This window comes from Marmota flaviventris, chromosome 6 (assembly GCF_047511675.1).
Source record: "Marmota flaviventris isolate mMarFla1 chromosome 6, mMarFla1.hap1, whole genome shotgun sequence".
Classification (NCBI taxonomy): Eukaryota; Metazoa; Chordata; class Mammalia; order Rodentia; family Sciuridae; genus Marmota; species Marmota flaviventris.
This window is the reverse complement of record NC_092503.1, coordinates 101503572-101529784: the sequence shown is the minus strand read 5'-3', so window position 1 is coordinate 101529784 and position 26213 is coordinate 101503572. Positions and strand designations below refer to the sequence as shown.

The 26213-nt window shown below is 37.9% G+C and overlaps 1 protein-coding gene across 4 annotated transcripts in view; it reads right to left on the bottom strand.

Moving 5' to 3' along the window:
• Window positions 1-24369, bottom strand: part of LOC114095099 (glutathione S-transferase alpha-3-like) — a 29653-nt gene extending 5284 nt beyond the window's left edge. The window contains exons 1-4 of one of the 4 annotated variants that reach the window (XM_071613316.1): window positions 24222-24369; window positions 9935-10065; window positions 6686-6792; window positions 766-898 (exon numbers count right to left, since the gene is read on the bottom strand). In XM_071613316.1, coding sequence (XP_071469417.1) covers window positions 766-887 — 122 coding nt within the window. In that variant the 5' untranslated portion in view covers window positions 888-898; window positions 6686-6792; window positions 9935-10065; window positions 24222-24369. Of the gene's footprint in view, window positions 1-760; window positions 899-1839; window positions 1892-6685; window positions 6793-9934; window positions 10066-24221 lie in introns of those variants that run through there. The other 3 variants (XM_071613313.1, XM_071613314.1, XM_071613315.1) reach the window with 3 other exon arrangements.
• Between the last annotated feature and the right edge of the window lie 1844 nt (window positions 24370-26213).

Below are 26213 nucleotides of genomic sequence, written 5' to 3'. Positions count from 1 at the left end.
TGTTGCACCTTTAGTTTATTTCCACTTTTTTGATATTTTGAACAATGTACCTATGAACATATGTATAGAAATACTACTCAGTATTTTTATCACTCTTTGGTATATCCCTAGTACTGGAATTGCTGGGATATCGGTAACTCTTACTTTTTGAGGAACTTTCCACAGATTTATACAAGATTTTATTTTCAGTAAAGCAGTTCCAGCCCAGGAGGGAGGAGACCTAAACCCCAGTGCTGAATCAGTGGGCTTCTTCAAATCTACATGAAAAGCTTTAGGTCACCCTCATGTCTTGACACCAGACTCCACCAACCCTCATCAAGCCGACCCATCTGTAGAAGAAGAGGGTAGCTTAGGTTCCTGCCTGTCAGTCTTGTACTTTCTGGAAGTGGAAAATCAGGTGCTTCAGATCCTTCCTTCTCAGGCCTTCAAGTCTAGACACTCAAACTCTTCCCCTGTCCCAAGCTATTGCATAGTTTAACCTCTAAGCTAAGCAAATGGAATCAGGATTCCACCATCTTCCTGAATTCATAGTTCCTCAGGATTTGCAAGCTTCCATGAACCGCATCCTCTCTACATGACACTGCCCTGAATTCACTTCATGCTTACTCTTTCTGCGTCTCCACAGCACTCTCCCATACTGACCTCAGTGTTTATGCCCAGGGTCAGCCTGGTGCTCGTCAGGATCTCCCTGCCTTGGTTTTTCTCACTCAAGGAAGGACCTAAATGCTTCTTGTGTTATCTGAAAAAATAGAAAATATACCGTACAAGGCTCTCTCCTTTATGTCCTTCCCATAGAGGTTGTATTTGGCAGCAATGTAGTTGAGAATGGCTCTGGTCTGCACCAGCTTCATCCCATCGATCTCCACCATGGGCACCTGCTGGAACATCAAACTCCCATCTTGTGGAAGGAGAAAACAAACAGATTGAGATGTCTATGGGTCAGACATGTTCACAATGCATAACAGTTGTAAAAATGAAGATGCAAAAGGGAAAATTATTGCTTGGTAAATTTTGAAGTAAGATACTATTTTATTTTTAGCTTTTTTTTCTTTTTTATTCTTTTCCATCTTCTTACTTTTAGCCTATTATTCCATTGATGTTTTAATTTCCCATCCATCTAGACACATTTGAATATTTGTGTGTTTAGCTCATCTTCATGGATATTTTAGGAAGAAAATGGGGAACCAGTGATAGGGCAGGAGCCATTTCCATTCAACATGGGAATTTTGCACAGTCTCATGGTGTTCATGACATCAAGGACAGTTCAGAGAGATTTCTATGTGGACCTCTCTGTGTGCTTTTCCAAAGACAGCATTGGACAGTGTGTGCAGGCTGGACCTTGTGTTCCTCACCCCACAGCTGGCAGAAGGGAAGAGCTCTTTGCCTCCTCACTCCTTCACCTGGACTTCCATATTCAGCACAGTCACATTTTCAATTCTGCAGTGCACTTGGGTAGTCACCTTGTCAAACCCCTTAAAGAAAAGATCTGAAGTTGATTGCTGGAGCCATTTCTGCTCCTGTCATCTAATGAATGCCCCTGTGCATGCTTGGATGGGAAGGGAGGTGTGGGATCCTGAGCTGCTTGAAGCTCAGTCAAAGAGCAGAAAGCATAAAAAAGAAAGGAGAGGGATTTACAGGACCTTGGAATAGTTCCTTAGCAAGTATTCACATAATGGGTCTCACACTTTTTAACACTGAGATTTGCTAGATCTTATATTTTTACCACTCTCTGCCTCTCCACTACCAACACTACTGTCCTTAGAAACACATAGTGATTGCATAGTGTTTAAATCTTCTATTAGGAACCCTCTTAAGAGGCATTTAGATATTTGTTCTTACTTTTTATTAACTTTTTCATGTCTTCTCGAGTTTTCACCAAGTTCTCTTCAAACTGGAAAGCAAAACCAGTAAATGAATCTTTATTAGTGCATTCATAGCAACAGATGCCTTTCAACTTGGATGGCTTCTTTCTGTATATAATATGAAGGGGGAAAGATTTTTTAGCTTGGTAGCTGATGAAGACATTTGTAATTTGTATTAGATCCATCAAAAATGCACAGAAAAGAAAAAGAGAAATGGAATCAGTCACAAAAATAGTTGTTCTTGTAGCTCACTTCGCCTCCATTCTATGTCCATGCATAGGTCATGATTTGGGAGGAATCTCATTGGAAGGAGGACAACTGAGAATCTTTTCTTGTTGTGGAGTTGCAATATCTCAGGAAACCTGTCTCTAAGATCAGAACGGGGTTGGGTGCATCTGTAGCATGAGATATGCCATAGACCCACAACCATTTAACATTCTGCCACAATCAAGTCTCCACTGTAATTAATATCACCACAGTCCCAGGATTCCTGCCATTGGTGAAACGAGTTCTAGTTTTTATTTATTTATTTATGATGATGGGGATTGAACCTAGGACCTTGTACATATGAGGCAAGCACACTACCAACTAAGCTATATCCCTAGCCCCATGGGTTCTATTTTATATACAACTTTTACTCTTAAAGCTAGAATTGCCTCTTCTGGAAAATGTGGGGCATGTTAGAGTTCCCAATTTTAGGAAACAATTGGAGTCCCCAAACTCATATTTTTTTCTCTAAAAATTTTAGTTTTTGATATGATTGTGTGGGTTGAGTGTCACTTCTTTACTGTCCTCGCATCTTGACCTTGGACAATTTACTGAATTTCCTTATGCTTCAGTACTCTAATCCGTAAAATGGTTTTGTTTATTTATTTTCAATAAACTGGGTTTATTTATGATGCCTATGTTTTGGTTGATTTATGGAGTAAATCACTAAGGCCTGCAAATGACTAAAAAATGTACCAGGTGTCTATTAAGTTCGTAATAAATATAAGTCATCATTTGCATTTTGAAAGACAGCTGGCTATTTCACCATATCCTCCTTTAAAAAAACTTTTAGTTATACTAATACAGATGACCATGTACTTTAAGCCTTATGTTAAGTCACTCAGATTGGATTGGCAGACAGTAAGAAGGGATGTTTCTAGTTGATCAGAAGCTCCAAGTGGTGGCCTGTGTGTAATACAAATATGACAATCAGTTTTTTAAATACAGTGAAATTAGCTTACTAGGCAGAATCTTTCAACCTAAAGTCCATGGAAGACTGGATTTTGATGTTAACATGACTTAGTTCCAGCTGTGGCTCTGTCTCATATTAGCTGTGTGACCTAGGGATAATCGCTTCACATTTCTAAGTCTCATGTGGCTCATCTGTAAAATCATGTTGGAGCATTGTCTTAAATAGAATATCTCAGTGTTTTCAAAACACATGATACAAGTCTGATCCACATAAACCAAATAATAAAGAACACTGGTGTTTGCAGTGGCTAATGTACTTTAGTGGAATTCTTGATAGTGAAAAGTCCAAATATCAGGGTTTTCTAGAATGCTTTTTGGAATAGTTTCTTGTGGATCTATATGATCATATAGGATCATATCACAGAGACAATGAGGAGGTGTGGGATAGCAGTTTACCAAGCATCCAGTTCATAGAAAACATAGAGGTGATGGGTAGCCATGGCAGGTGGCCAAGGTGAGTGGGGTGGCAAGTGTGATGTCGACTGTGAGACTGACGAGATGGATGGGGCTGTAACGATCAACTTCTGGGCACAGACAGCCCAAGAGTCCTGAGTAAGGGTCTCCAGCCAGCCCTTGCCCACCACTACCCTCTTTAGTCAGCTGGGATAGAGAAGAGGAAGCTGTTGGCATCACCCCCTTTCTCCTCTCCTATCTTGAGCTCCTCCTCCCCAGAGGATTGGAATGCATCTCTGAGACTAAAAGGTAGCACCTGGAAGATGGTGAAACCAGAGGGCTCCTTTACAGGAAGAAACAACTAGGATGATCAGCAGTTTTTATTTCTTGTGTCCTTGTTTCTCCAAGAAATTGAGAAAGGATAAGGTTAAAGTCCATGTGTTCTTAGAAGAATGGAGAAAATGTCATTTCAAGACTTTGGTAAACACATTGCTATGAAGTTGAAGTTCCTCTAAAGGGACATGACTGCACTCTGAAACCCTTGTTTTCTGCTGCCACCTGAATACAAGATTTCCTGAGTTTGTCCAGGACTTCCTCACCAGGAAAACCCTTGTTTGTTACCTGTTCCTCTACTCCAGACTAAATACCATCTTTTCAGTATTGCCTCTAGAGGACAGCACTTAGCTGAGTCACAGAGAAACCTATTGGATCCTGCTTAAATACTAGCAAAAATGGTCTTTTAATCCTGCAAGATGCTTGATCTTGTCCCTTGTAGATACATAGGTTGCCCAAGGGCAGGGCCTTGTCTGTTGCATTCATTGTATATCCCCAGGACCTCACACAGGACCTGGTTCTTTAAGTGCTCCACAAAATTATTGCTGAATGAATGTGTCCTATGGTTAACTGGCAGTTTGTTACTGTCCCCTGCCCCATCCGTAATGTGTGGTATGTATTTTCACTTTAAATGCATTCCTTTTTCTGATATTGTACATTTAAATTCTATCATTATGAAAATTTTTGATATGTACAAAATAAAAAGAATGTAACGTTGTTCCTTATATACTTCAACAATGATCAATTCAAGCAAACAGCTTTTCATCTATTCACCCACTTGCTCTCCTTCTATTAAATAATTTGAAAAAAATCCAAACTATCATGTACAGTCAAGTACCACATAACAATGTTTTGTTCAAACATGGACTGCTTATACAAACGTAGTGCAATACAATGATAACTGAAAATTTTCTGTCACTTAGTGAATGTACAGCTGAAGAATGGCAAGATAATAGAAAACTATGGAAGAAAACAAATTCACAGGGAAGGTTTGAGGCCTCAACAAACTCCTTTAAAATTTGAAAAGAACTCCCAACATGGGAAAGTTTTCATTGATAGAGAATAATTTTCATGGTGTACTATCTGTTTCAAATAAATCTATATGATGGAAAAAAGAAGTCAGCCATTCAAAGCATCATGGATATATTTGTACACAGTGATACCTCCTCAGGATGAGCATCAAACAGGCCCTTAGTGGCTAGTCACTTTGATCATAGGAGGTGACAGAGCCATGCATGTTACTGTCCTGAAACCTTCAGTGGGACCAGATATGGAGGTAGAAGACCATGATATTGATGATCCTGAACCTTTATAATGTGTGCATATGTCTTAGTTTTTAACACACAAAAATTTAAGTTAACATAAAAATATTAAAAGCAAAAAAATATTATAAAGATACAAAAAATATTTATAGCTGTACAATATGTTTGTGTTTTCAAGAATCAATAAATGGGATGGAATCAAACTAAAAAATTTCTTCTCAGAAAAGAAATAATCTGTGAGGTGAACAGAGAGCCTACACCCTGGGAGCAAATTTTTACCCCTCACACATCAGATAGAACACTAATTTCTAGGGTTTATAAAGAACTCAAAAAACTAAACACCAAAAAAATACACAAATAACCCAATCAATAAATGGGCCAGGAACTGAACGAACACTTCTCAGAAGATGATATACAATCAATCAATACATATATGAAAAAATGTTCATCATTGCTAGCAAGTAAGAAATGCAAATCAAAACTACTCTAAGATTTCATCTCACTCCAGGTGGAATGGCAGTTATTATGAATACAAACAACAATAAGTGTTAGTGAGGATGTGGGGAAATAGGCACACTCATACACTGCTGGTGGGACTGCAAATTGATTCAGCCAATATGGAAAGCAGTATGGAGATTCCTTGGAAAATTGGGAATGAAACCATCACTTGACCCAGCTATCCCACTCCTTGGTCTATACCCAAAGGACTTAAAAACAGCATACTACAGGGACACAGCCACATCAATGTTTATAGCAGCACAGTTCACAATAGCTAAATTGTGGAATCAATCTAGCTGCCATTCAACAGATGAATGGATAAAAAAAAATGTGGTATATATACATAATGGAATATTACTCAGCAATAAAAGAGAATAAAATCATGGTATTTGCAGGTAAATGGATGGAATTGGAGAAGATAATGCTAAGTGAAGTTTGCCAGTCCCCAAAAAACAAATGCCAAATGTTTTCTCTGATATAAGGAGGCTGATTCATAGTGGGGTAGGGAGGGAGAGCATGGGAGGAATAGACAAACTCTAGATAGGGTAGAGGGGTGGGAGGGGAAGGGAGAGGGCATGGGGTTAGAAATGATGGTGGAATGTTATGGTCATCATTATCCAAAGTACATGTATGAAGACAAGAATTGGTATAAATATGCTTTGTATACAACCAGAGACATGAAATATTGGAAATATTGTGCTCTATATGTGTAATAAAAATTGTAATACATTCCACTGTCATATATACAATTTTAAAAAATTAATAATAAATAATAATTTAGCATCATCAAATAATGAATATTTATGGTTCTAGTTTTGAATAAATTCCATAAATTGTGTTTTACAATTAAAAAAATCAAAAAGTTCCACAAATTGTGATATGTTTATTAAATTATTTTTAATGTTTATGCTCTTTGATGAGAAGATATATTAACTATTTATTAGATCAAGCCTGCGAATATCTTAATAATTGGCAATTCTTATTTAAGGCACTATTCTTGATAGTTCATTCAGTAAGAAACATATGTATCTTAGGCGAGAAAATCATCTGATAAAAAAAATTTAGGTACAAATTAATATGGTCTAATTCAGAACCTACCTTTACTCCAGCTGCAGCCAAGAGCCACCGGATGGACTCCATCCTGCCCCGTGAATTGAAGTAGTAAAGCACAGGCTTGGCCATCACAATTGTGTGTCTTGGTTTCTCTAAACACGGATGAATGAAATCATGATATCAGAACTGTACTTTAATATACTTTCAGAATAGCAGAACAGCACCAGCTATACTGAAGAAGGACCTGCCTTCTTTGTGGCAGGGTTGGAGAAGTTCTTGGAATGTATTACTAGGTCCAATGGGTTACTGGTCCAGCTGCCAACCTCAGATGGCACCAAACCAGTCTCATTTCCCCATTGGTTAAAATGTGACTGTTCTTGACAGCCTCAAAGATCACAGTGGATAGCAATAATGCCTGAATGTAAGTTAGTGGGCGGAGGAAGAACTGGAGAACTAAGACTGAATGAAAAATGAAATCTATCAAATTATGCTATATCTAGGTATGAATATACCATAATGAATTTCATATATAAATAAATACCCAGTTATAATATACAAATTAAAATAACAATAACAATAATGGAAGAGCAGAGTAGAGTAGGTCAGGAGTAGCAGAGGGAAAAGGAAGGTACTGGGGAATGAGATTGATCAAATTAGTTAATGTGCATGTACAATTATGGCACAATTAATCCCACTGTTATATATAACTATGATGTACCAATAAAATTATTGAAAACCTCCTAATTATATCAGCCCAATACTAATCTCTTTGGATATTGTATTATTAATATTCACAATAGCTTCAGGCATCAGTCTGTATTATCTTCACTTTTCAGTTAATGAAACTGAACATCATGAAAGTGAAATGCAATGTCCAGTCACACCAAAGTCACCAAGGGACATGATAAATCACAACATGAAACAAGAACAAGGAGGGTCTAGAACCACACGGGGTGAAGGCCTTGAGAACTTTCGAAGGCTCTGAATCAGAGGACAGCAAGGACCAAGAGGAGCAAAGTCACTGTTCAGTCCTTTGGCTGTTAGGCTGCATTGCATCAAAAGTAGAAATTAGGCTTCAAGATTTATTCACTCGTAGCTCCCAGTTCCTTCCACAGGTAGAGGTTGCTGATTCCTTGCTTTTTTGAAACTCCGTGCTCTACTCTATGGCTTATATTTTGTCGTGTGATCTAGCAAAAGGGATATGCTGCATTCACTTGACTGTAAATGGAGTGGAGTTAACATCCTTTTAGTGCCAGCCATACATTATGATTCCATGAATTTATCTACAGTTTAACCTAAAAGGAGTAAATCCTCAGGGGACTTCATGGAATATGATCATTTTACAGTTGGGGATAGTGTGGTTTCTAGAGGAATTTGTCCAAATGAAGTGATGGACCAGGAGTTCAAACTCACCTCTGTTCAAAACCAAAGTCTAGGCTTGATTTTCTGTTACTGAGTTTCAAAATATGCACTGTAATCCTTCTGTGCATCATGAAATTCATTAATTTTGCAAATTAAATTGAAAGGAACAGCAAATATCAGGGTGCGGAAAGGGTAATTAATGTTTGGAGAGTGTTTCACTTCCGTTATGTATGCAGTGTGCATAGAAGTAAGCGCATGTGTGTGCTCAGATGGCCATTGTAAGTGGTACTAGACACACTGATGGCATTATTGAAGGATCTTCGATGGCCCTCGATATGTCTCAGGCTACACAGAACATGGGGCACAGCGTAGAATCAGAGACTGAAAATCAGTGGTTCTAGGAACTGAGGTGACTTTACTATCATGAGTGTGAATACAATCACACAATACTCACTGAAAACAGGAGTCCCAGTGAGAAGAGTTCAAGGAGTTCAAGGAAAAAATTCTGTCTTCTTGCAAAGTTTTGTCATTGAATTTAATGCAAAAATATACTTGTCTTTACCATTAGATGTACTTCTGAATTATGTGTGATTGAATTTTAGTCATCAAAATGTTTTAAATTCCACATTTAAAAATGTGGCACACAGACAAAAAACTAACCTTTATGAAGTATAAAATCATTTAGAAACACCTATTTAACTCTCAGTCTGTTAGGAAGTCCATTGTATGTATGAGGAAAGTGGAGGAGGCGTGTTCAGCACAAGGAAAGGGAGAGTGAATTTCAAATTATGGAATATGCATGTACAATTATGCGTGTTGAGCTGCTCAGGAGCTGAGTTCACAGGACCACATGATCCTCATCCTCATACTGTGCTCCCTCAGCTGTTGTCTGGATCCTGTTACACAGGGTGATAAGTTTTATCTTACATAAGGCTCTATCATGATGCTCTTTCTTCTAAGTGACTTTCTCCAGCTTCTGAATGTGAGGCTTCCAAAAGCCAGGCCAAGACTGGGACAGAGGTCCCCATGAAGCTTTGCTAGGTGGACAGAAAATGGAACCACTGGATGCTTTGCTGGGGTCCCACCCAAGTTTCTCACTCATAGTCAATATCTAGTTGTGACTGTCCCCTCCATGACTGTTAGGCAAGAGATAGGCATGGACAGTGGGTCAGGACTTTAGGAAAATACCCAATACAGAGCAAAATGGTTCATCACAGCTCTGACTTGGTGGAGCTCCAAGGACTGACAAGACAGCTATTTTAGGACTCTTGCCTGGTCTCAGCTCTATAAACTATTCATCCTACAAATGGAGGAAGATAGATGAATTCAAGGGCCAAAAAACAAAGGGCAAGGATATGTTTGCTCAGAAGGGCTTAACTGCTAAGATGTTTTCAACAAGACCCTACACAAACAACATACAGCAGAGATTTCCAGGCTGAGGAAAGCAGGATGATTAAGACTGGAGCCCCCTGATCTTAAATCTTGTAGAACTAGACCTAATTAAGACCTGTCAGTCAGGCCAAGATAACCAAGAGTTGCCCTTAGGTTGTTAGCTAATGTAGTCTGTCAATCCAGAGGACAGAGACAATACCTGGGTGGGGCCTTTTAACAATCTCCCTCCCACCCCGATAAAAGCTGAGACACAAAGAAGGATGTTGTTACTTTCCCCTCTCTCTCCTTTAAGGCTGCTTCTCCCCTTTTCTTTCTCTTTGAATAAACTTAGCTATACTTTCACTAAATCTTGGGTCTTGCTTGAAACCCTCTGATGTGAAAACACAGAGTTGTGAACACAGTGTATTCTCTCTGATAGGATCTTATCTCAGGCCTCTTCTATCCTCTGTTACCACAACCACCTGGGAATAATTCCTGGATTCCTAACGCAGAGGAGCATATTGAAGGTAAAGAGGGATGGCTACTCTCCTGCTCACACACTTGAGTGATGGGTTGTTTGAACTCTTCTGGTTCCACCAAGGCTTCTCCACTCCAGCTTGGAACTCTCCCCTTCCTTTATGCTTATCTCTCAGGACTTTTACATATATTCCCAGCCAGAGTCCTGTAGCCACCTGAAGACAGGAAGCAGAGGGAGCAAGGAGACATAGAATTCATGAGCAGCTTTTCAGGGGCTTCATGGGAAGAAAAAAAATGGTAAAATGTGCCAGGCGCAATAGTTCATGCCAGTAATCCCAGCAGCTTGGGAGGCTGAGGCAGTTCAAAGCCAGCCTCAGCAACAGTGAGGCGCTAAGCAACTCAGAGAGACCCTGTCTCTAAATAAAATACAAAATAGGGCTGAGGATGAGGCTCAGTGGTTGAGTGCTTCTGAGTTAAATCCATGGAAACCCCCACCTACAATGGTAAAATAGTTTCTTGCTTTCCCTTGACAACTGTAAAAATGAGTAAATTAAAGACCAGAATAAGGATATTTGCCTCATTAAGACAAATGGTCTTGTTTTGAAAGAAATGTAATCTATGACAATTCTAGTAGTAGGTTAAAAAGTTATGTCTCTGAGATGGTGTCCATCTCCTAAAATATAGAAGGGTGGTTTACAGAGAAATCTCTACTTCCCTCTTAGCATAGGTAACTTAGAGTAGATTGTTTAATTTCTAACTGTCAATTTTCTTTTCTGAAAATACATAGAGTTACAACTAACTTTGAGGATTTTTCAGAAATTGCATTGAAATAATGTGCATACACTTGTAATAGGCACTCAATAAATGGATGCTTGCTGTTTCTCTAGTTCCTGGGCACTCATCTGTGTGCACCTGAACACATTGGGTAGCCCATGAATCCTTTCTCTTTCCATCCGTCCTTCTTACCAACTGACCATCCACCCATCATGTACTATCCATCTATCTCTATCTCTGTTTTTGTCCAGAGAATTCTGGAGCAGTTTCCGTGTACCAAGCAAGGATGATGGCTACAGGGAGCAAGGTCTGACTTGGTCTCTGCCAGGAAAGGGTTTAAATCTAGTCAGGGACACAGCATTATAGACACCTGACAGATCAGAATGACTCTGGAAGTGACTTCACTTTATGGGTCTCTGGAAATTCCAAACCAGGATCTGAGACCAGGGCAAAGGCCAGATAGCCAGATTATCAAAGAAAAGGAAATGGGTAGAGAGCACTTCCCCATCAAGCAGTTGCTAACATCTCCAGGGGAGGGAAGAATCACACTCTCCAACACAAGGAATGCACCCCTGGGCAGCTTTGTTCCTGCCTTTTGGTCATGTAGGCATGTTAGGAAGAGGAGAATGAGGAAAGGATTAAAAAAAAAAACCAGACATTTATAAAAATACAAGACATTCCATTCCCAGGGCACCAGCTTTGGGTTCCCAGTTTCTCTCTGGAGGGAATCTCTCTCCCCTTGCCTCCCTTCTCTCTTCTGCGTCTTAAACAAAAATTACATTCTACTCTTGCCTTAGCATTTCTAGGGTGTTTAATCATCAACACTGGGGGAACGAGGACCTGATCCTGATTTCCAGTTCTGGTATCAGAACCATGATTCTGCTCACCAGGTAAGTCAGCACAAGAGGAGAATCCTGCCAGCCTCAGAGAACTGAGGACCCTGCCCTTTTACCCAAACAAGCTGCAGAGTACCAGGGTAGCCTCTCTTTCTCCAGACTGAATGGATTTTACACCCCAGGTCTCTGTTTCCTATCCTGTAAACCAGGATCACAGCTCATCCTTCTCCAAACCCTCTCTGCAGCCTCTTGCAACACGCTTTTCTTTCTTGTCATTTCAGTATCTTCTCCCAGAGATGCTGCACTAGGTTCTGTGATTCTGGTAGACTCTGGTTTCTCTGACACCTGGATTTTCAAACACTCTCCCTGAAACTCAGTCTCTTCTTTATAGAAAGGTTCCTTCTTCTCAATATTAACATTCATGCAGATCATTGCTGGGTTTTAAATTCTTTTTTTTTAATTGGTTGTTCAAAACATTACAAAGCTCTTGACATATCATATTTCATGCATTAGATTCAAGTTGGTTATGAACTCCCAATTTTACCCCAAATACAGATTGCAGAATCACATCGGTTACACATCCACATTTTTACATAATGCCCTATTAGTAACTGTTGTATTCTGCTACCTTTCCTATCCTCAACTATCCCCCCTCCCCTCCCCTCCCATCTTCTCTCTCTACCCCATCTACTGTAATTCATTTCTCTCCTTGTTTATTTTCCCATTCCCCTCACAACCTCTTATATGTAATTTTGTATAACAATGAGGGTCTCCCTCCATTACCATGCAATTTCCCTTTTCTCTCCCTTTCCCTCCCACCTCATGTCTCTGTTTAATGTTAATCTTTTCTTCCTGCTCTTCCTCCCTGCTCTGTTCTTAGTTGCTCTCATTATATCAAAGAAGACATTTGGTTTTTGTTTTTTAGGGATTGGCTAGCTTCACTAAGCATAATCTGCTCTAATGCCATCCATTTCCCTGCAAATTCCATGATTTTGTCATTTTTTAGTGCTGCGTAATGCTCCATGGTGTATAAATGCCACATTTTTTTATCCATTCATCTATTGAAGGGCATCTGGGTTGGTTCCACAGTCTAGCAATTGTGAATTGTGCTGCTATGAACATCGATGTGGCAGTATCCCTGTAGTACGCTATTTTAAGGTCTTCAGGGAATAGTCCAAGAAGGGCAATAGCTGGGTCAAATGGTGGTTCCATTCCCAGCTTTCCCAGAAATCTCCATACTGCTTTCTAAATTGGCCGCACCAGTTTGCAGTCCAACCAGCAATGTACAAGAGTACCCTTTTCACCACATCCTCACCAGCACTTGTTGTTGTTTGACTTCATAATGGCTGCAATCTTACTGGAGTGAGATGGTATCTTAGGGTGGTTTTGATTTTCATTTCTCTGACTGCTAGAGATGGTGAGCATTTTTTCATGTACTTGTTGATTGATTGTATGTCCTCCTCTGAGAAGTGTCTGTTCAGATCCTTGGCCCATTTGTTGACTGGGTTATTTGTTATCTTATTGTCTAATTTTTTGGGTTCTTTGTATACTCTGGATATTAGGGCTCTATCTGAAGTGTGAGGAGTAAAAATTTGTTCCCATGATGTAGGCTCCCTATTTACCTCTTTTATTGTTTCTCTTGCTGAGAAAAAACTTTTCAGTTTAAGTAAGTCCCATTTGTTGATTCTTGTTATTAACTCTTGTGCTATGGGTGTCCTATTAAGGAATTTGGAGCCCGACCCCACAATGTAGATCGGAGCCAACTTTTTCTTCTATCAGATGCAGAGTCTCTGATTTGATATCTAGCTCCTTGATCCACTTTGAGTTAACTTTTGTGCATGGCGAGAGGAGGGGATTCAGTTTCATTTTGTTGCATATGAATTTCCAGTTTTCCCAGCACCATTTGTTGAAGATGCTATCCTTCCTCCATTGCATGCTTTTAGCTCCTTTATCAAATATAAGATAGTTGTAGCTTTGTGGATTAGTCTCTGTGTCCTCTATTCTGTACCATTGGTCCACCCGCCTGTTTTGGTACCAGTACCATGCTGTTTTTGTTACTATTGCTCTGTAATATAGTTTGAAATCTGGTATCGCTATACTGCCTGATTCACACTTCCTGCTTAGAATTGCTTTTGCTATTCTGGGTCTTTTATTTTTCCATATGAATTTCATGATTGCTTTATCTATTTCTATAAGAAATGCCGTTGGGATTTTGATTGGCATTGCATTAAACCTATAAAGAACTTTTGGTAATATCGCCATTTTGATGATGTTAGTTCTGCCTATCCATGAACAGGGTATATTTTTCCATCTTCTAAGATCTTCTTCTACTTCTCTGTTTAGGGTTCTGTAGTTTTCATTGTATAGATCTTTCACCTCTTTTGTTAGGTTGATTCCCAAGTATTTTATTTTTTTTTGAGGATATTGTGAATGGAGTGTTTTTCCTCATTTCTGTTTCAGAAGTTTTGTCGCTGATATACAGAAATGCCTTTGATTTATGCGTGTTGATTTTATATACTGCCACTTTGCTGAATTCATTTATTAGTTCTAGTAGTTTTTTTGTAGACCCTTTTGGGTCTTCTAGGTATAGAATCATGTCATCTGCAAATAGTGATAATTTAAGTTCTTCTTTTCCTATTTTTATGCCTTTAATTTCTTTCGTCTGTCTAATTGCTCTGGCCAGTGTTTCGAGAACTATATTGAATAGAAGTGGTGATAGAGGGCATCCCTGTCTTGTTCCAGATTTTAGAGGGAATGCCTTCAGTTTTTCTCCATTCAGAATGATGCTAGCCTGAGGCTTAGCATAGATTGCTTTTACTATGTCGAGGTAAGTTCCTGTTATCCCTAGTTTTTCTAATGTTTTGAACATAAAGGGATGCTGTACTTTGTCGAATGCTTTTTCTGCATCTATCGAGATGATCATATGGTTCTTATCTTTAAGTCTATTGATGTGGTGTATAACATTTATTGATTTCCGTATATTGAACCATCCTTGCATCCCAGGTATGAATCCTACTTGATCATGGTGCACAATTTTTTTGATGTGCCTTTGTATCCGATTCGCCAGAATTTTATTGAGGATTTTTGCATCGAGGTTCATCAGAGATATTGGTCTGTAGTTTTCTTTCTTTGAGGTGTCTTTGTCTGGTTTCGGAATCAGGGTGATGTTGGCCTCATAGAATGAATTTGGCAGAGCTCCCTCTTTTTCTATTTCCTGAAATAACTTGAAAAGTATTGGTAATAATTCTTCTTTAAAGGTTTTGTAAAACTCCGCTGTATACCCATCTGGTCCTGGGCTTTTCTTGGTTGGTAGTCTTTTGATTGCTTCTTCTATTTCATCCATTGTTATAGGTCTGTTTAAGTTGTGAGTATCCTCCTGACTCAGTCTGGGCAAATCATATGACTTAAGAAATTTATCGATGTCTTCACTATCTTCTATTTTATTGGAATATAGGTTTTCAAAATAATTTCTAATTGTCTTCTGTATTTCTGTAGCATCTGTTGTGATATTGCCTTTTTCATCCCGTATGTTAGTAATTTGAGTTCTCTCTCTTCTTCTCTTCGTTAGCATGGCTAAGGGTCTGTCGATCTTATTTATTTTTTCGAAGAACCAACTTTTAGTTTTGTTAATTTTTTCAATAGTTTCTTTTGTTTCAGTTTCATTGATTTCCACTCTGATTTTTATTATTTCTTGCCTTCTGCTACATTTGCTGTTGTTTTGCTCTTCCTTTTCTAGGGCTTTGAGATGAAGTGTGAGCTCATTTATTTGTTGGTTTTTCCTTTTTTTGAGGAATGACCTCCAGGCAATGAATTTCCCTCTTAAAACTGCTTTCATTGTGTCCCATAGATTCCGATATGTTGTGTCTGTATTTTCATTTATCTCTAAGAATTTTTTGATTTCCTCCTTTATGTCTTCTGTAACCCATTGATCATTCAGTAACATATTGTTCATTTTCCATGTGATGTAGGATTTTTCCTTCCTTCTTTTATCATTGATTTCCAGTTTCATTCCATTATGATCGGATAAAATGCATGGTATTATCTCCAGCCCTTTATATTTACTGAGGGTTGCCCTATGGCATAATATATGGTCTATTTTTGAGAAGGATCCATGTACTGCTGAGAAAAAAGTATATCCACTTGATGATGGTTGATATATTCTATATATGTCAGTTAAGTCAAGGTTATTGATTGTGATATTGAGTTCTATAGTTTCTTTATTCAACTTTTGTTTGGAGGATCTGTCCAATGGTGAGAGAGGTGTGTTGAAGTCACCCATAATTATTGTGTTGTGGTCTATTTGATTCTTGAACTTGAGGAGAATTTGTTTTATGAACGTCGCAGCACCATTATTTGGTGCATAAATATTGATAATTGTTATGTCTTGTTGGTGAATGGTTCCTTTTAACAGTATATAATGTCCTTCCTTATCCCTTTTGATTAACTTAGTCTTGAAGTCGATTTTATTCGATATGAGGATGGCCACCCCTGCTTGCTTACGAGGACTGTGTGCGTGGTATATTTTTTCCCAACCTTTCACCTTCAGCCTGTGTATGTCTTTTCCAATCAGATGTGTCTCTTGGAGGCAGCATATTGTTGGATTTGTATTTTTAATCCATGTTACCAGCCTATGTCGCTTTATTGGAGAGTTTAAGCCATTAACATTTAGAGTTACTATTGATATATGGTTTGTACTTCCAGCCATGTTTGATTATTTATCTTCTTCTTTTTTTTAAATTAGTTTGTTTCTCCATGATTAGCTTTCCCCCCGCCCTCTGTCTTTACAGAGGCACTTCCCACTGATGGTTTTGGTTATTGTTTTTCATTTCTTCCTTGTGTAGTGTTTTGCTCAAGATGCTTTGCAATGCTGGTTTTCTGGCTGCAAATTCTTTTAGCTTTTGTTTATCATGAAAGATTTTTATTTCGTTGTCATACCTGAAGCTTAATTTTGGTGGATACAGAATTCTTGGTTGGCATCCATTGTCTTTCAGTGTTTGAAATATGTTGTTCTAGGATCTTTTAAATTCTAATTCTAAAGACTCATGCATTCCAGTTAAGTGTTCCTGTGCTTTTAAGAACTAGTTACACGCTCCAGTGATTGGCGGGTCTTTGCACATAGACTTCTGAGTGTTATTGCCTGGCAAATCATGTCTCCCAGTGATCCTCAGCTGGGGTGATACTGCTTCACCTGCACTGAGGATGGTGGGCAATGTCTGGAGAGGTTTCTAGGCATCAAGGCCTACACAGTGGAGGAATAGGAAATGCTACAGTATCAGGTAGGGTGAGGCCAGGACGCCTCTGAATATCCTTCTATAAGCAGGACAGCCCCCCACATTCAGGCCAAATGGGTAGTCTTGTCAAGGTTAAGAAAACTTACTTAGTCATTCTCCTGTTTTGCCATGAGATGGTGAATCCCAGAGAGGTAAGACTTGCCATCTGGTTAATTAGTAGCAAAGAGCGAAATAAAGTCTAGTTCCTCTGGTATTCAGACTACATTTTCTTTTTTTTTTTTATTGGTTGTTCAAAACATTACATAGCTCTTGACATATTTCATACTTTAGATTCAAGTGGGTTATGAACTCCCATTTTTACCCCATATACAGATTGCAGAATCACATCGGTTACACATCCACATTTTTACATAATGCCATATTAGTAACTGTTGTATTCTGCTACTTTTCCTATCCTCTACTATCCCCCCTCCCCTCCCCTCCCATCTTCTCTCTCTATCCCATCTGCTGTAATTTAATTCTCTCCCTTGTTTTTTTTTCCTTTCCCCTCACAACCTCTTATATGTAATTTTGTATAACAAAGAGGGTCTCCTTCCATTTCCATGCAATTTCCCTTTTCTCTCCTTTTCCCTCCCACCTCATGTCTCTGTTTAATGTTAATCTTTTCCTCTTGCTCTTCCTCCCTGCTCTGTTCTTAGTTGCTCTCATTATATCAAAGAAGATATTTGGCATTTGTTTTTTAGGGATTGGCTAGCTTCACTTAGCATAATCTGCTCTAATGCCATCCATTTCCCTGCAAATTCCATGATTTTGTCATTTTTTTAGTGCTGCGTAATACTCCATTGTGTATAAATGACACTTTTTTTTATCCATTCATCTATTGAAGGTCATCTGGGTTGGTTCCACAGTCTAGCTATTGTGAATTGTGCTGCTATGAACATCGATGTGGCAGTATCCCTGTAGTACGCTATTTTAAGGTCTTCAGGGAATAGTCCAAGAAGGGCAATAGCTGGGTCAAATGGTGGTTCCATTCCCAGCTTTCCCAGAAATCTCTATACTGCTTTCCAAATTGGCTGCACCAATTTGCAGTCCCACCAGCAATGTACAAGGGTACCCCTTTCCCCACATCCTCACCAGCACTTGTTGTTGTTTGACTTCATAATGGCTGCAATCTTACTGGAGTGAGATGGTATCTTAGGGTGGTTTTGATTTTCATTTCTCTGACTGCTAGAGATGGTGAGCATTTTTTCATGTACTTGTTGATTGATTGTATGTCCTCCTCTGAGAAGTGTCAGACTACATTTTCTATATCATAATAAATTTTAATTTTGATCTTCACAGGCTAAGTTGCATTACAGTAACACAATTCACAGTTGTGTGTTGACAACTTTTATAGAAAAAAACAACTTTAGCATAAAGTTAGATTAGTAAATGGCCCTTTACTAATTTCTCACAAACATTTATTTATCCAGTATAGTAGTTTGTAGAACTAGCTCTTCACTGGTCAAACTCTCAGCTGGTCTACACTGCGGTCATCTCTCTTTTTTCCTGACATTTTTTTTTCTCTCATACCATGAAACTCTCCTGACTTAGTTTTCTAAATTCTTGTTGTCACCATTTCTGTAAAGATGGATTCAATAAAAACTGAATCAATAATTCTTGAACTGTCACCTAAGCACAAAAAGAAGACTTAATATGAACATAAGACAGACTTCTGTTTGTAGCTACAGATATTTTAATGTATTTTTCTTGGTATCTAAAAATGAGCAGGTGAATAAATGTAGGATAATTGATTAGATCACTATTTACCTATTAAGGGCGGCTCTCTCTTAGCTCCACAACACCACAATGACAAAGAGTTCCTAATGTGTTTAGGAACTACTTACTCATTGGAATAACTCCTTCCCAGTAAAGAGTAGAGTCTAATTAAGGAAAGTCACCTGCATAGTGTTCAGGGACCACAATTTTCTCTACTGGATCAGAAGGAAAATGCCAAGTCATCTTCTTATAAGAAAACTGTCAGTTAATATGTTGCTTTTCAGGGTTGGCAAAGAAAGTTTAACCAAAACACTTCTGATAGATTTTACTCTCTCTACCTGTCAGGATTGGGTTTTTGAGAAATCTGACTGCACAGTTTTCATGAGTGAAATGTAAGGATTTAGACAGATTTCAACCCTCCACTGTGAGGTTAGGCATGTAAGCCAGGAAATTATAATCACAAATGTCATTTTATTCTGATGCAGAATAGATTTGCACATTTGAACACAGTGGCAGTTTAGATACCAATTAAATACTCCACTAAGGTTAAGCATGACTGAGGTTGTCCTAACAAAAAGATGTCAGTGCCCCAACTTTGCATCATCCAGGGAGGATTGGAGAGATGGCACAAATTCTGTGCCAATTCAGGTGGTCATGTATTTTGTAAATCCACTGGGGTGTCCAGGTCAAGAGGCCAAATGACACATTTATTATTTCTTAACGTTTGTGAAGTATTGTTTCCTGTAGTGGCACCCTTTCCTCCACAGAAAATCTTAACTAAGCTTCTCCAAAAATCTTCACCACAATTGATTTTAGGACTATCAGCAAAAGAGTCTCCACAAAAGAGTTCAATGTAGGTAAACTTCCTATTTTCCTGTTGCTCTATATTACTTGGCCTGGAAGAAATCAGCACTCAGGTGCTGAATGGCCCTTTACTAATTTCTCACAAACATTTATTTATCCAGTATAGTAGTTTGTAGAAGTGTGTGTGTGCAAAATGTGATTAAAAAAAGATTCTTTAACAAGGCCTCTGGCCTTGAGCTGGAGCTTCACAGAGATGTCTACATTTCTAGGATAAGAGAAGTTACCAATTGGCCTCATGTTAACATCTGACAGGGGGAAAGAAAGGGGAGAAGAAGTTCCCCTTGAAGGGTTAACTGCCTAGAGCAGTGAAAGAAAAAGCTGCTTTTATGTGAACTTCTGCAGGCTGTGAACTTCTGAGCCCCTCCCCTTACATGCTGGTATAAAATTCTGAAACTACCTATACTTGGGTTCAGGGGATTAATTGATTACAGCAAGAGCTGTACCCTCTGAACCTGGCTGCGGCCAAGTAAAACTGTTTTCTGCTATCTTTGGTGCCTTGCCTCATCTGTCCCCTACAACATTAATACAACAGTAAAATCTCTAAGGCTTAGAAAAGGATTTCTCCTCTCTTTTTGACCATTCTGAAGCCATCTAGGTTTCTGTGTTATCTTTTTCTCTTTGTTACCAAAAATCTTCAGCAAAATCCATACCGATGAAATTATCTCCATAGTTAGTGTTTCTTGCTGTGCAGAGGAAATCCCACTGAACTAGGAACGCTCATTCCCAGAAATCATGGCCAACAGGGGAGAAAAGATTTGGATTGCAGAATGTGAGCAGGGAAGGTAGGCCTGGGTCAGAGCAACAGAGGATAGTCAACTCCCCAGAGGCACATCTTGTGGTTTAGGCCATCTTGATATGGTCCTTTTTCATTTGGTTGCAGTGCGTCAGTCCTTGATGAGGTGTTTCAGTAAACTGTAAACTATGGGGAAAGTATTCTTTGTCTTCCTGGAACACGCTATGAAAAACTTTTCTTACTAAAGAGCAATTACTACTGGATTCGTACTGAGGATTGAACCCAAGGCCATGAGCATGCTAAGCACATGCTCTACCTCTGAGCTATATCGCTAGCCCAAATGCACTTTTTATCGACAATGTTGATGAGCTCTTGACAATATATGAGAATTCCCCTTTTATTAAGAGTCCAGAGTTACAGGACAAAATGTATAGGGTTTTTGTCATGATTTTAAATGGAGAAAGATGGTTTCTCCCATGGAGATAGGCTTTAAACTGGACACAACTGTGGGAAGAGCTCTTGAGGTATGGCAGTGGAAGAGTCAATACATTTTACCAATTGAACATTTATAACATAAATGCTCTAGAATTGATCAGATTCTATAGACGTTGGTATGATTTTTTTTCCAGCGAAATTGGGACTTTTATCACTGTGTAATCTCCTAATTTGGACTCATTATCATTTTAGAAGCACTTTCATAGCTGTAGCTCATCTATAAAGAAAGGCTTTTATCCAATGAGAGAACCTATGAATCAATACTAATAAACATGTTAATAGTGCAGTTATACAAATATGACTCAAAGAATGAGTCATTTTAAAAATGGTTAAATACCATTTTTAAAAACCATTTTTCTATGTGATGTAACAACAAACAAGGTAGTTTATTTTTCTCAGCCTTCCAAAGGTCTTATGGGATGTTTGAAGTTCTTTTGAGACCCAAAAGACTTAATTTTAGAATTTGATTTGGAGAAGTTTGTCATATATTAAGGGTTTAAAACAATTGATCAAAATAAGATCATAGGTCACTGTGAAATAATAGCTATTTATTTAGTCACTGTGATTTATGAACCAGATTTAACCACCTATAAAGTGATCAAGACTTTCAAACCAATAGATTAAAAAATGTAATTCTTCAAAGCAGACTCAATTTTTCTTTTATCAGAACTTTAATAAAGACAGCAAAAAAAAAAAAAAAATCTTGACAAAACACAAAATCTGTGCTTTTTAGATTAATTACCAAAAAGTAAAGAAAAGCCTGTACTGTGATTATTTCTCCTGTAGGAAAGCAGTTTAGATCACTTGGGAGTCAAACTAGTCCCTGGAGCAGAGAAATACATGACTTTTAGAAACAGTGAAAAGCACATAAAATGATCTGGTTACATGGAACAATCTGAATACATTAAGAAAAGCAAAAAGCAAATAATAAAGTTATTTTGGCTGTTAGCACAAACATTTTTAATATCAGGCCCTAACAGCAGAATCAGAACTGGGGAAAAAATAATACACTTATAGGAGCCAATAAAAGAGTTGAGGGAGTCATGCTTACATGTGCATTGCAAAACAGGAAAAGCCAAAATTCAAAAGATGGTTGAAAATTTTTTGAAAAGCAGATTTTAGAATTAAAAAACAAACCTCTTGCAATTTTTTTTTTAACTAAGAACAGATCACTATTTCAAGAAAAACCTATTGTTTTAAACATAGTAGACAAAATTTTGTTTTCAATATAGTATGTGGATGCCTAAGTTTTAGACAAATCTACAAAAAGTTTTCTTTTAATAGCCAACTTGGTGACATACAACTCTTCTTTAATAAGATTTGTCCTTTAAAAACCTTTTATGACTTGCTTAAATCTTTAGTTTTATATTATACAAATATTTTTCATTCTGGAACAATCTAGTCCTTCAACTTTCAGATAAAAATTTTATTCTATCATGCCAGGCACGGTGGCACATGCCTGTAATCCCAGCGACTTCAGAGTCTGAGGCAGGAAGATTGTGAGTTCAAAGCCAGCCTCAGCAAGCGAGGCACTACGCAACTCAGTGAGACCCTGTCTCTAAATAAAATACAAAATAGGGCTGGGGATGTGGCTCAGTGGTCGAGAGCCCCTGAGTTCAACCCCCAGTACCACACCCCCCAATTTTTTTTATTCTATCCCAAAATTCTTTCTCATACAACAACAAAAAATTCTTTTTAAGTTTCTATACCAAAAATATATCCTCATATTTATAACATTCTTTATATCTTTCCCCACTACTTATTAGTTTCTTTTGGTTTTGTTTTTATTCCTTTTATTAAATTTACTTAAAATCCTAAAAATTTCTGAATTTAGATAAACTTTGCCTTTTAAATAAAATATTTTGTCTTTTTAGAGTTTTTTATTACACAACTTATTTTTTATATTCTTTGTACAGAGAATTTCATGTTCATTATACTTTTAAACTCTTAGTGAAAACTAGTGAGCACTGAGAGTAGTCTTATATCAACATTTGCCATTTTATAATTTCTAGAAAGATATGTTTTCTCAATTTCTTATGATGATTAATAGATTTTATATATTTAGGTTTTCTATACCAAGTAGAAAGAAGATGTCAAAATATATGTAGTTTTATAATTAGTAATTAATGTTTTTGTATTTTAACTTACTTGGAAATGACTTAGACATTTTATAAATATCTGTACAACAATATAACTTTAAGATTTTTAATTTACCAAAAGATTTTTGAAACTGTTTTTATTAGATATCTATTATATAATTATTGTTTTGAAATAGTTGGTTTTTAAACTTTGTTTCCATTCCTTTATATCATATATAATTTACTTAATTTTAATAATTGTGTTTGACTTCTTTATAAAGTTCTTAGTTGATACTTTATTTATTTTTTTAAAGCAAAACTAAGCTAACCACTGAGCCATAAACACAGCCCTTTTTATTTTGAGACAGGGTCTCACTCAGTTGCTTAGGGCCACCCTAAGTTGCTGATACTGGCTCTGAACTTGCAATCCTCCTGCCTCAGCCTCTCCAGGTGATTATAGGCATGCACCACCATGCCTGGCTTTAGCTAACCTTGTCTTAACCAAGGTCTCTGAGACATCAGACACAGTATCTTCCCAATCCCTCCTTCTCCCTAGTCAGGTGGTGTCCCAAGCACCTATATGGCTCTCAGGGCAGCTATGAAACAGGGCCCATCTGGTCTGGGTCCTTTGATTTATACACTGGGTGTAGAACCTAGGACAGAAGACAGGCGGCTGTGAATGCCTGTGGGCTCTGACCCCTTACATAATGGCCAGCAGGCAGAACCCAGCCAGGGAGAATAGCCCATATTGGTTTAGCTTTGCCTTGTAGCTGGTGGCTTAAAAGTTTCAGACACATACATATGTCCCCAGGTTTTACCATGGCTACCTGCCTCCTTAGAATATGGAGGCTTAAAACTGAAGACAGCTCACAATAAGAAATGACCAAGGATTTTGGGAGCCCAGCAGCTGGACATTACAGCTTTAACTCACTGCCAAGTCAAGCAAGCATCAGAAATATAAAAGAAGCAACTGTTTTATGACCTTACGTCTAGCAGAGACAATATAATCTGCCTGACTGGTAGATCCAAGCAAAAATGTCCATTATATTTAAATGCTGACAATTTTTAACATATTTTTATTTCATTTTACTATTTAAAATCTAGCTTTATTTACCAAAGATTTATTGACCCTTATGAACAAAAAGTGGTTTGGATTAATTCCTCTATATGGATTTTAAGAGGATAATTTTTGTTTTTTATAAGTGCTGAATTAATTTGCTTAAATTAACTAAAGTATAGTTTTTATAAATCAGTGGTAGAAAAAAGTCACACATTTATAAAATATACATATATAGACACAAATGCATGGACAGAAATAGATTTTTTAGTTTTTGTCTGTGAAGCTCATAGCCATATCTAGGTCCTGTATTTTAAAATAGATAAGTTGGGGTTGGAAAATGAAACAAATTAAGGTTAAGAAAGAACTTTTAAAGAGTTAATTTTCTCAGATTTTAAATATTGAAAGTAGTGTCAAGGGAGCTTTTAAAAGCATATTTTAGTTTTTCTTTCGGTTTGTTTTTGAGTATCTAGTACGTTTTAGTTCAGTTGAGAAAGCAGGAAAAAAAAAAAAAAAAAAAAAAACAACCAAAACAAGTTACTTACCTTTCTTTCTTGAGCCAAAGGAATCTTCTGAGAAGAGGGATTTAGAGAATATCTAGCTAATTTTCTGGTGTTTATATTTGAAGGACAAGATAGGCAGCAGGCTGCCAGAAACAGAGAGAGAAAGAGGGAGGGGGGGGGGAGAGAGAGAGAGAGAGAGAAGAGGGAGGGAGAGAGGGGGAGAGGGCAAAAACACAACAAGCAATGGAGCGCCTCAGTGTGGCAAGAGAGACATCACAGGATTTTTTTTTTTTTTTAATTGAGATGGTTGCTAGGTAATCTGAGAATTACTTTCCCTGAAGGAAGCCATAGTTGATTTTCTATTTAACTTTTTTTCCTTTTTTTAAACTACCAATGTATTTTATTTGGCTTTACTTTGCTTTTCCAATTGAAAGCACACATAGATCAATTTGGAGGTGTTAAAAGATCCCCAAATTGTTTCAAATCATGCAGTTTATAGCAATCTGTGATAGAAGCCACAAGAAACAGATACAATCTTTCCCACATTCTGCCCTGCTAGCCTGGGATTATTTTGAAACAAATGACAGATACTATATCACTTTGCATATGCTGGCATTTATGTCTAATACTTCAAGACTGTTTACTAAACATAATCACATTTTTTAACCATGCCAAAAATTTATAATTCCTTAAATTCAGCAACTATTTAGCATTCAGATTTCTCCAGTTGTTCCATAGAATTTCTTTAAAGTTGGATTATTCGCACTAAGACCCAAGCAAGGTCCACAAAAGGCAGTTGAGTGACAAGAATAAATGTATCTGCAGATGTGACTAAATGAACACAGAGAGTCAGGCAGAAGGTGTGGGGATGTCTGAGGAGTTTTCAAAGCCCAGAGGGAGAAGGTGCCAGGTGTAGAGGCACTGGAAGGGACAAAAGTTGATCTGGAACAGAGGATGGCTCTGTTCTGTTCTTTGTTATTTCTCCACCTATTAAAAACAACACTAAAGAATCCATAGTAGACCTAGAGCTCTTCAGATGCATGTAAGGAAAAAACCAAAAACCATTTTTATTATCATGAATAAAATGGATCCAAATGAAAAGAAAATTTCATCATCCCTTTACTCAGAAAAGTATCAAAAAACACAAAGAACTTTTTTTTTCCTGTACATACCTGAGACTGTCACACTTGATTCTGTGACAGACAATGTCACAGATAATATAGGAGAGTTCCTGGGCAAGATCAAACAGGCCACATCATCTACCTTCTTCTCTAGTATTTGGCTTTTTAGGGGTACTGGGGATTTAACCCAGTACCACTGAGCCTTACCCCAGCCCTTTTTTAATTTTTATTTTGAGGCAGGGCCTCACTAACTTGCTATGGGCAACACCATGTCTCCATCTGCCCCACACTTTAAAAGGGAGCACTCAGGAAATTTCAGGATATTCTTCTTTCATCTTCTTCCCTTCCCCCTTCCTGTCCCCTCCCCCTCCACTTTCTCCTCCCCACCCCCCTTTTCCCTCCTCTTCCTCCTCCTTCTCCTTTTTCATCTTCTTCCTCTCTCTCTCCAGTCTCCTTTGGGTAGTGACCACCTTCATGGCTGCACACTTCTCCCATGAGGAGAGATTTCAGTGTCTGTTTCTCTTCTTCTTTTCTCTCCTCATGTTCTAGGTTATCTCTGTGGGGTCTGGAGTAAATCTGAGTGAACTTGAACTCATCATCCAATTGGCAACATTGGCTTTGGCCCCCAACCTACACTATGGTTTAATCTCCATGCTGCAGTATCCAGGGAGAGCATGCACTGTTTCTACAACTTACTTTGAAAAATGTGAAAAAAATACATTTGATTGAGGGAGAGAGTGGTGGAAAGATGGGCACATAAGGTAAAACCAACATAATTAATTATCAATTTTTCCATCTCTGTGGTGGGTATCTATAGGTCACGCATTTCTTTCAAATTTTCTGGATGTGTGAAATTTGCACAATGAAATTTTGGGAAAATATGTAATAATTATTAAAAATTTTATAATTTAAA